The 12086-nt window shown below is 36.8% G+C and overlaps 1 protein-coding gene across 2 annotated transcripts in view; it reads right to left on the bottom strand.

Moving 5' to 3' along the window:
* The window catches only part of LOC143852591 (glycoside hydrolase family 2 protein), an 84939-nt gene that overhangs the window by 14015 nt on the left and 58838 nt on the right, over positions 1-12086 (bottom strand). For both annotated transcript variants that reach the window (XM_077362044.1, XM_077362043.1), the window contains exons 6-7: positions 5550-5733; positions 833-898 (exon numbers count right to left, since the gene is read on the bottom strand). In XM_077362044.1, the coding sequence (XP_077218159.1) occupies positions 833-898; positions 5550-5733 (250 nt within the window). The remainder of the gene's footprint in view (positions 1-832; positions 899-5549; positions 5734-12086) is intronic.

Here is a 12086-nt window from a genome sequence, read left to right as displayed (position 1 = left end):
TATCCCTCTTAGGTACCTCCTGTCAAGTAATATTTACTATATCCTCACCCCGCCTCTTTACATTACTAAAATTGCCCTCCATATACTCTGTCTTAGTCCTACTCAGTCTAAAACCTTTAGATTCCAAAGTAGTTCTCCATAAATCTAACTTAGCATTAACTCCTGCTTTGGTTTCGTCAATTAGGATTCATTTCATATAAGTGGCAAAGTTTACAGCTGGCTGCCCACATGACACCAACCCTTCTCCTTTATCCTGACTTGAGATTGGCCGTGGAAAACACAGGCAGAGTTCCTGTCCACACTAACAACATTCTTGAATAATTTCTAGTTAAATATAGTGTTTTTGCACGACCATCCAATAAAGCCCTACATTAGTCTTGTCCACAGTATCAACATTCATGAATAATTTCTAGTTAAAAATAGTGCTTTTGCAAGGCACATCGCTCCAAATGTTGCTGGACCAATCAGGCTTTTGGATGTTAGATCTGACCACCTTTTTTATCAAACTCGCACTGAACTGTCCATTTCTTCTCAACCCCACCACCAACCCACACACACGCACGCGCGAGTGCTCGCGCACACACAGACATATATATATATATATATATATATATATATATATATATATATATATATATATATATGAGAGAGAGAGAGAGATGAATGGATAGATATAACTTATACAAGGGACTATGACGCCTATTAAACATGAAGTTGCAAATCAGCAATATATAAACAAGAAAATTTAGTTAGAATGTACATCCGTTGCAGAATACAAAAACTTCTTCCCAAACTGAATAAAAAATTCTTTCCAAAATAATGGTAAGTATACCTGAACATCTGCATATGAAAAATTTTCACCCAAGCTGGATTTGAAGAAATAATCTGTGATGAACACCTGGAGAACATATCATTTCTCTTGATTACAACTGTGCATGCATATCTTCACAAACTTCCAAAGCACAGTAGTAACTACAACCACATTATAAACTAAACTGGTAAAATGTAATAAGGAAAAGCAAATATTTGATAGTGTAACAGCTCAATCAGACAAATAAAGCAGAAGCATGCATATGATTAATGTTATTGGTCAAGAGATCTATGAATATAAGATTTGTTTCATTATCATATGTTATGGTTAATATACTGCAAGCGCATGATTCATCAAATAGAAAATGTGATGGAGCAAATCAATCACAAGCTATAATAATTACAACCCATGCAATACAAATACTAAGGAATAACAATGAGAATACTAGAATATACGGTATTGATTTGCAATAAGAACACAATAGAAGAGAAGCACAAATATAAAATTTATAATTAACAACAAATTGAACTTCCCTACATTCTGAACACTAACACCTCAGAGATTTCCTACTCACTTTTTGTAACTGCAATATACGAATTAAACTGATGTAGATAAAAATTGAAGACTTCAAATACAATTAAAACCATGAATATCTAAATTTGAACTTGCTAAAACCCAGAAATATAGTAAAAAAGTTCAATTAAATTCACCATAACTCCTGGAGAATAAAAATGACAGACCTTGAATTTCTAGTGCAATGATGCCTATGTGGGCCAGAGCAGGCATCATGATGACGTCACCTCTAAGGTCACTTGAGTGCGGCCTTCCCCCCTTGTTTCACTTGCTTTTTGAGCTGTGTCAACAGCAATGAGCGGGACTTCATTGTTTAAATTGAGGCTTCACCAAGCCCCCATGGTTGGAGACAGTTCGGTAGTTTAACATGGCTCCATATATTTGATAGATGGCATCTGGAAGTTTCAATTTTTTTTTTGAATGATTGCATCTGCAAGTTTCTATGACCCATTTATCTGTGTACGATCCTTTTGTGCTTTGTTCTTCCATTTCACAAAAAATTGACTACAATTATTAATCAAGGCCCCATGGTTGGAGAGAGTTCAGCAGTTTAATCGGGCTCCAGATATTTGATAGATGACATCTTCAAGTTTCTACAACTTACTTATCTGTATGCTATCCTTTTGTGCTCTGTTCTTCCATTTCAAAAAAAATTGAGTAGAATTATCAGATTTTTGTGTTTTCGTGGTTAGCATGTAAAGAATATCGTTAGTTTTTTATTTGAATATGCTTCGAAGATTCTCGTTCCTCCCTTTGCCCACCCCTTCTGATCTTCCTCATCAAGACACAAATATTCGTTTAAATCTAAGATGTTAAACTCATTAGAAAGCTCAAATATATAGGCACATGACCCAATTATTTTCGTAATTTGCTGGGCCAAACTTTCCTTGCTTGCACCTTATGATAGGTGCCTTGTAGAAAACCTTATTTTTCCATGCATGCACCACTGGTAAAACAGGTTAAAAATTTTGGTTTCAGCTGTGGTCGCCATGGAAAAAAAAACATGGGGCTAGGGGTTTTTGGTTTTCTTGTCCTGTTAATTATACCCGCATCATAGAAAGTAGATATGCCGAGTCTTACGAGAATTGCCACCTTAGTGGGAGTCTCGTGCCTAGGAAAATCACCTTCGAGGAAAACCATATTACAATCTCGATACTAGTTTTCCAAGAGAAGGTGGTGCATGTCTCTGTCCCTGAGGAAACAATTGAATTTGAAGGCATTTCCGACACAGCAACCCCATCGATGAGAGCCCAGTGGATAATCCCACTGAGCAGCCTCTGTGTAACTCACAGAGAGAAAGAAGGTCGGTTGGCCATTTCTGATGGTCTACTCAATAATTTTAGGCTCCAATTTCCTTATTTGGGGATTATAAACTTTAGCCTCGACCGATTTAGGATGACCTTACTAGAAATCCGATTTAGGATGTGCACTGCCGTCTTCAAGGCTTCACCTCGTAGGAACTCAATCCAGGGTGAGTTACACAACATGCTTCTCACCATGTCCATAAGAGTACGATTTCGCCTCTCAGCAATACTATTCTCTTGCATATGGAAAGCAGCCTGCGTCAGAGTATTTAGTATTTACTGTAGTATTCACCGCCTTATCAGACTTCACAATTTTAATCGTTAAATCTAGTTGATTTTCAACTTCGGATTTACAGATTTTAAACATATCCAGGGCTTATATGATTGATCTACCTGGGGCCATGGTAATTTCTACAACTTTCAACGTAGATGAATTGAAGGTATATCATGGAGATAATGGTGATGATCATTCATCCTCGAGGATGAGTCCTTTGCAACCTGGGGAGTATGATGCAGGACCATCCTTTGTCAATTTGCAAAGGGAAGAACCCAAGCCAACTCACCTTATGGATTTTGTTCCCTAACGGTCATTCTTATCTTTAATTAGAAACCAATCAATTCAGAGAAGATCATATGATCTATTTTAAGAGTTATTTTTGTTAGGATACACATTAAGTAGTTTGATAGCTATTAGTTCCTATATTTTAGTGATCATGGTTAGTTGAGGATGCTTCAAGGAGTTTTTGTGATTTGGGTATTAAGGACATATGGGAGATGCGAAAATAGAGCTTTTGGATCTTTTAAACTATTCTACTTTTCTTTGTGTTACGGTTTCACAAAACAGTAGATTTAAGTGGTTTGGATGCTATTTGCATTTCGGATTTGTGATGCCCTTCCTTCACTGCACTATGTCACTCTTAGTAACTGGAAACAAAGAAAAAATGAAGGAATGATTAAAAAGTGAGGAATTCGGTTCGGCTGTTTAGGTTGCATTCTTTTGCAAACACCTAAAAAGCCCTTGAAACCAATATGAGGAACTATGTGACATATCAGACTGGTAGGGCTGATACGGTACCAATGCGCCTGTATTTTTCCACAACCCCTAAGGTAAAATTGTTTACTTGATGTTTATATGCATGAATGCATGTATATATGTATGTATGCAAGTAAGAAATATTGATAAAAAGGAAACCCAAAGGCCCCTCAAACAAGAACTTGAAAAAAGAAGTTTGACCTTTGAACAAGGACTCTTTTTTTTGAATTATGGTGATCTTTATTTGATTTCGAGAAGATTTTGTTGGCATTGAAATCTCTAATATGTTTTTATTATGTCATAATGGTGTAGTCAATATATTACCAAGTGGGTGTATTATCAATTTCTTAATCCCACACTTTGTTTCTTCTTTGTATTACATGGGAATAGGAAACAATTGTTTTCTTTTCGCCTATTTGGAGGGACCATTGAACAAGGATTGTTTTTTGGTGATCTTTATTTGATTTTGAGAAGCTTTTGATGGAAGTGAAATCCCTAATTTTTTTAGTCATAATGGTCTAGTCAAATATTACCAAGTGGGTGTTTTATCAATTTCTTAAACCCACACTTTGTTTCTTCTTTGCATTACATGGGAATAGGAAACTGCTAAAGTATAAAAGATTAAATACTGCCCTTCTCCAACAACTTAAGCTTTTGGAGAAGTTGGTAAGTTTCAACATGGTATCAGAGCAAATGCCTGGGTTCAAACCTCCTTGATAGCAAAATCCACTTGCAATGGCCAAACCCAAAAGTGGGGCCACATGTGCCACGTGGAGGCCAACCCAAAGAAAGAGGGGCCACACGTGAGGGGGAGTGTTAAAGTATAAAAGATTAAAAACGCCTTTCTCCAACAGCTTAAGCTTTTGGAGAAGTTGGTAAGTTCACAAAAACAAATGTTTTCTTTTCACCTATTTGGAGCTTTCTGGTATTTTATTCAAAATCATAGTTAGATTATTTAACTTTTGGCCTTAAGATATAAATTTCAAATAGCTAGAGGTTTATTACCCTACCAAAATTTCATAGCACTGCACACATGCATTTTGCCCTTACATTGAGCGTGCCTTCTGATATTTTAAAAGTTAACATCACTTTCTCAATAACATAAAAAACACATCAAGCACTGCAGACATGCATTTTGTTCTTAACATTGAGCATGCCTTCTTCGGATACTTTAAAAGTTAACATCACTTTCTCAATACCATTAAAAACAATATTTTCTCAATTTTATTCTCTTTTAACCTTTCAAAATTTCAATCAAGATAGCAGAATTTTGGATTATTTAAAGTTTAAACACTGAGGGTGAAATATGTGCAGTTATAGGCCCAATTTACAAATTCCCAAAAGAAACTATATAGTTGTTAGGCATATCAAACACTGTTCATACATAATGTGCCCTTGCTATGTCATGGAACGCAAGCATAATATAGGAAATAAAATTAACAACAAGTGTTACTCCAAAACAATTAAGAAAAAAATGTATAACAAGTATTACTTCATAAAAATTAAGTAAAAATTGTCTAACAAGTAATTACTTCATGAAAATTAAGAAAAAGAACTTTGGTGTACTATAAACAAAGCAGAACCAAAAATATATTTCCTAGAAACTTCTCATAGGGTTCAATCATTCTTAAATTGACCTCTATCCTTAAAAAATAGAAACATATGTCCTATTGTTTCAATGATTCTAGTTAGCATATAGATTATTTTCAAAGAACTAGTTCAAACGAGAAAATAAAACATATCACCAAAATAATGGCATGGATTAGTTCAAACGAGAGAAATCTCTAGAAAACAGCAAAATCTATCACCAAAACAATGGCATACCAACCTGTGGTTTTGAGAAAAGAAGAACATCCCTATGAATACCAGACAACCACCAATGATCTTGATCTTCCAGATAAGAACCATCACTCCATCTCAACACTTGAACAGCCAATACATTTTCCTTGGATGAGCCACAAGGATGGCAGTAGTCAGTTATTTCAAACTCAGCAGGAAGCCTGCTGTCCTGACTGCCGGAACATATTAAATTTAGGTGTTCGTTAATAGAGTGAAAGAGAAACTGAAGAAAACCAAATCAGCTAAAGAAAGGAATAATCTAGTAGACCCCTATGGCAATACAAAAAATTATATGCTGCCTTGAAACTCTATTGATTAGAATCACATATATATTAACAATGCCTTCTTGGATAACTCACTGGGACAGAATAAAAGATAGTTCATTATAAGAAACACTTATTAAAGAAGAACAAACAATCAATTAACACCAATAGGAAAGATATGGAAACGACTTTAAGCCTCTCAAAAGTATACTATAATAATACGGAATCATTTAAGTGCGGCATTACAAAACTATTTCTAGAATCGGAATGCCAGAGCCACAAAAAGTTTATGGTAGAAAAAAGAAAAGAAATCATGAGATAGAAATATTAAATAACATGAAAACTAACTCAAAACCTAGCATAATGTGAGGGGTTATATCGTGTAAGCGCAGTGTCCGTCAAGCCACATCAAAGCTGCCAGCCCAACTTGTTAATACATCAAAACTAAAGGAGTGACATCGCAATAGATGAATACCTAACAAGATCTACTTGTTAGATAATATTTGTCAATAAATATTTCTGCAACTCAACTTCACCAATTATAGTAAGTTATCTATCAAGATAACTATGAGAAAAAAGTATTTGCATGTCAACTCCACCATTTATAGTAAGTTATCGGTCAAGATAACTATGAGAAAAAAGTACCTTCACACACCACATACATGCTAAGCATTTAGGTATGATCTTATATAAGAAAAGGTTGCTCTTATGCACGCACCCGCACACAAGCCCATGCCCACGCCCACGCGCACGCACACACGGCACAACCCACAGAGAGAGAAAAAGAGAGTTGGGGCTCTATTAATTAATGCTCCTTAAATTTATAATCTCTTATAGCTTATTGCTTAAACCAGGAACCAACATTGTTCCTATGCTTTTATACTCTCTTATTTCTAATACTTAATACAAAAATCTAGTGACATAAGATATAAGAGAGTAACTTTTAGGAAACTTTGTTCAAAGTACGTACAAGTGAACGTTAATGGTGTACATATTGTTTTTTTTTAAGAGGAATGGTATACATATTGTATAAAGGTACATACTGTATTTAGGTACATAAGAAATGTTCTTCAGTCTATTTAGTGGAATCCGTTGTGGTGGTCACTACAGCCATGGATTCTGGCATGGCAATGATAGCGGCACCAATGACAGATGCAGGCAGGACAACACTAGACTCTCGCCTGGAAGTGGCAGTATGTCGCTTGGTTTTGTTATCCTCAGGCCAATAGGTATAAAACATGGTGCACCAGAAACGTGAGCAAGGCAAAGACAAAGAGTTTGACAAGGATGTGTCAAGTGGGGACTATGTGTGCGTGCGTGTGTCGTGTGGGAGGTGGGGTGGGAGCGCCTATCTAATAACTAATACTCTCTAACACCTTACATAGATGCGACCACCAGCAATAATAATTATTAGAGTGCTGACTACACACACACACAGATATATATATATATATATATATATATATATATATATATATATATATATATATATATATATATATATATATATATATATAATGGAGAATGCTAATACGCTCGTTTCCGACTCCATGGACATTTTTTCTCTCATAGAAGTACCCATTTATCTTTTTCCCATTTAAAAGCACAAGACATGGGCATTCTGGGATATCGAGCTTTTCTCTCTCGTTTTTCTTATTTTCCCCTATCCATTTCTTCCTTCTACATAGTCCCTGCTACCTCTCACTGCATGGGTTTCTCTTATTGGAAACCTGTTTTCTCTCAAATGATATTACTCGATCAACTCAAATCTCTACCATTTAGAGTCTCTTCATAAATAAAAAAACAAACAAAAAACAAAAAAACGAAGCGTTTCTTGCTATTTTTTTAGCTAGACTCTTAAAAGGAAATTTGAATAGCTTCTTAGTCCCATCTTCATAGTCAGCTTCTTCATCGAATGCTCTCCTTGGAGGGTATCTGACACCATCACAAATGTTCTTCAACTAGTTGGGTATATTCACGGGCAGTGATACCGCACCTATAAGAATCCCATTCTCAAAGCTGTTAGTTGATTTCTTCAAGATTTTAGAACTAGGTATTTGCTTCTTAACTTTGTAGAGTGTTTCGGCGTCGATGATGCGAAATTACCTTTGTTGAATTTGAACATTTCAGCATCTGAATTCATTGGATTTTCTTTCTCATCGACGAAGAATTAGTATGCAGGTTTGGGGTGGTAGCTTTTTTTTTCTTTCCATGGGAGAACTTCAAAAAGGATGTGTCTAGATGCTCTATTTCTCAGCCTCATAATGCCTTGCTCTTGGTTTCTTGTAGGGGTCATGTCCTTTTATATAGGAAGAAATTGAGAAGGTTGTCACTCGGGCCTTTCTCTCAACCAAATAAAGGTGTTCAGCAAGGATTTGAGAAAGAAGATAGAAGCTTGTGATTGGGTGATAGCGGCACGTGATGGTGGATAGAGTAGGCAGGACGCGATAAGTGGGTCTGGGCACAAATGGTGGCAGTCGCAAGACATTGTAGTGGTGGAGGTCGTAAGTAAAGATGGTGGTTGTGGAATGAGAAACATGGTAGTGATGGTGGCCACGGAGAGACAGGTTAGTCGTGTTGAGCAGAACATGATAGTGATGGTGGTCATACAATAAGAAATCTATGGTAGTAGAGATCAAGATTCAAATATTGATATTGGTCATTAAATTGACCAGAGACTAAAATCTAAATAACACATATTGGTTGTATTGACGAGACACCAGTGACTGATTTTAAATTTCATCCGAAATATTTCAATTTCAACTGTTACTGAAACGGAATCCACTTGGACTCGGAAAATTACCAAATTTTGCCCGAAATTTTGGAGATTTATGGCGAAATCCCGAAATAAATCCTAACAAAAAAGAAAAGTTTCTGTCCAAAATTTCAACATAAGTCCTAACAAAAATCAACTCCATACGCAGGAAAGTGAAGAACAAGGACTCTTTTAAGATATTTAAGATATTTCTAAAAAACAATACAAAAAATAATCAGTAGTGAAGCATCTTACCTAGATTTCGGTCGTGCTTTCGTACTAAATTATTTCTGAATTTTACATGAATTCGGCCGAAATTTCATACAAACCAAAAGGTTTCCGTTTCACTAATGACTGAAACCGAAATTTAAAACTCAACCCGTGAATAGGATGATAAGAATTCTCATGGTCTCATAAACAGAACGAAGTGTAATGTTTTTTAAGGCAGTAATTGAGGATTATGTTGTATGTAAAGGGAAATATTAGTCATTTTGCGTTCTTTACATTCTTTTGTAATTAAGGCTATGTTTGGATGTAGATGGTTACCGTGTAGATTAGTGGTTAAGTAGTCAATAGGGAGGAGACAAACTTTTGTAATGTTTGATCTACCTAGGATTTACCTGGTAGAATAGTGATAAGTAGTGTTTGGTTGCCAATATCATATAAGTAATGATAGGGGGTGTCATTACCAATATATAGAACGAGAGAGAGAGAGAGAGAGAGAGAGAGAGAAGAGAGAAGAGAGAAGAGAGAAGAGAGTGAAATGCAAGTGTGACAACCCAAGAGGGGGGGTGAATTGGTCAATTGAAAATTCTTGGCTTAATTAGGTGGGAGATTAAAAGTTAATCCACTAATCAAGCACTAATTAGTCTAACCCTTGTTCAAGTAGGCATATTAATGAAAGCTAGGGTTTAGACATTCTAATCATGCACATTTACTAACCCTTGTTCAATTAAGACATAAACACAAGTTAGGGTTAGAGTTTACCAATCACCATAGAGTGCAAGGGAAGGAGAAGAAGAAGTCACACCACAAGGAACACACGATTTTTATAGTGGTTCGGTCTATCACAAGACCTACTCCACTCTTCCAAGTTTTCCTCCTTGGATGCTCCACTAAGGTTGAGATTCTTCAATGGCGAATCTCCAAGCCGTACAAACCCAACTTCTCCTCCAACTCCAAAGGGGACATACCCTTTCTGCACAAAGCCTTGCGAGGGGGCACACCCTCTTACAATGATTCACCTTTCTTATCGGGCCAAATCGGAGACCTTCAAATACAATGGATTCACCTTTGTTACCTAGCCGAATCGGAGACCCTCAAATACAATGGAATCACCTTTGTTACCGGGCCGAATCGGAGACCCTCTATGAAGAACAAAATAAAAAGAAAAACTCTCAATAGTCTTCATAGGCGGATTACAACTTTGATAGCTCAAAATCACTTCAATGAAAGACACAAATATAAAGCCTATGGAGTTCCTCTTGATAGAATGTGAAAATACAAGCTCAAAGAGGTTTTGCTTTTGATTTGAAAAGTTGAAGCTCAAAAAGATAGGATTTGATCTTTCAAAAACGTTCAAAAGCTTGGTTACAATGGTTTGGATAGTGTATATATAGCCCTTGAAGAAATATGACCATTTTGGGGTAAAACAGTAAAAAACTGGGTTGAAAAAGTCAACCAGCGCAAGCCCCAACGGCTCTATTTTCCAGGCCACGGTGGTCGACCGAGGCACGGCGGTCGCCCGCCCTTATCGGGCTCTCTTTTATAAATTCAAATTTCAAACTGGCGCGATCGACCGGCCCTATGGCGGTCACCCGGCTAGGGCAATCTGTTTGAATAAAATTTCGGCTCAAAAACACTATCCTGGTCGACCGACGCATGACAGTCACCCTCTCAAACCATGACGGATTGTTTCTGTTTAGACAGAACCAATTCGCGATCGCCCGGATAACTCCGGTCGACCGGCCCGCTATTTTCCTGCAAGTGCTGGAATTCCAGCAAGCTTGCCACGGTCGCCCGGCTAACCCCGGTCAACCAGCCCTGTATAAAATTCCATTTTAACTTATAAAAATTAGGGGCTTTGGGCCATGGTCTTTGGGCTTTAGTCCTAGGTTTTCAAACACATTTTTAGGTGTGTGTATGGTTTTCAAAGATATAAAAATTAAGTGTGAAAACCATTTGAAAACCTTTGAAAGTGCATTTAACATAAAATCAAGAGGACTCTAAATATATTCTAAAAATAAAGAACCTTGAGTCTTCTTGGAATGTATTCGCTCCTTTGCACTCCTTGGACTCCTTCAACTTGAAAGTGAACTTCTTGACCTTGTTTGGCTCTTGTGACTCCTCCAATCTTCAATGCATGTTGAAAGGTACATGAGGTGCCACTAATGTATGGTTTTCAAACACATTTTTAGGTGTGTGTATGGTTTTCAAAGATATAAAAATTAAGTGTGAAAACTATTTGAAAACCTTTGAAAGTGCATTTAACATAAAATCAAGAGGACTCTAAATATATTCTAAAAATAAAGAACCTTGAGTCTTCTTGGAATGTATTCGCTCCTTTGCACTCCTTGGACTCCTTCAACTTGAAAGTGAACTTCATGACCTTGTTTGGCTCTTGTGACTCCTCCAATCTTCAATGCATGTTGAAAGGTACATGAGGTGCCACCAATGGCTAGTTCAAATTCAAGCTTCTTCTTGACACTTGCTAGGAACTTGTGGGATCTTCATATTCGAGCTTCTTGACTTAAACATCTTCAAATGAGGATGTCTTCACTGTAGGTACAGGCTCTTGATTCCTTTGCTTCTTGATTCACAAGTCATGTGTTGAAATGAGTTGTGTAATGGCGATTATGACATGAAAATCCTGTATATAATACAACACCTCAAAGCAACACATTAGTCCATAAATGCAAATCAATTTGAGTTTGTTAGCATCAAAACAAGAAGGTAAGGTGAATGATTGAACCCATGGGAACCCTTGGGCTTACAGAGAGAGAACGAAGGGAAAGGAGAAAAAGCAAAATTCTACTTGAAGAATTCCACCATTTTGGAGAAATGAGGCATGGAGGGTATAAGGAGAGCTCATGGTTGCCACGTCACCAGACAAGCAATAATTAGCTATCATTCTTGTCTGGTAGTCTCCATGGAGTGTGATGCTAAATTGGCAAACAAACACTAAAAAGTGCATTTTTGTGGTTGGGGATTGCCCAAGGATCCTTTGCAATTGGCATCCAACCAAAGCCTAAGTTAATACCCAAGAATGTTCAATGAACTTATTTCAAGGATCTTACCTTCTCTGCTACTTCTTATACAAAGATTGAAAGTGCACTATCAGCTTTGCATCTGCAACTGTCCATGTGGTGAAATAACATAACTCTTCCATGTATTGGAGTACATCGACAAGTTAACGCAGTAAGCTGCTCAGTATTTTTTTAATGAATAGTAAGTTGCTCAGTATATGATCTCAAGGGTAAAAATTAAGAGGAAACGAGCTCGCAATTTG

This window comes from Tasmannia lanceolata, unplaced genomic scaffold (genome assembly GCF_043159265.1).
Source record: "Tasmannia lanceolata isolate RefF3 unplaced genomic scaffold, GAP_Taslan_0.1 ptg000019l, whole genome shotgun sequence".
NCBI lineage: Eukaryota > Viridiplantae > Streptophyta > Magnoliopsida > Canellales > Winteraceae > Tasmannia > Tasmannia lanceolata.
Note: the sequence above shows the minus strand (reverse complement) of the source record. Positions and strands in the feature narration are given on the sequence as shown.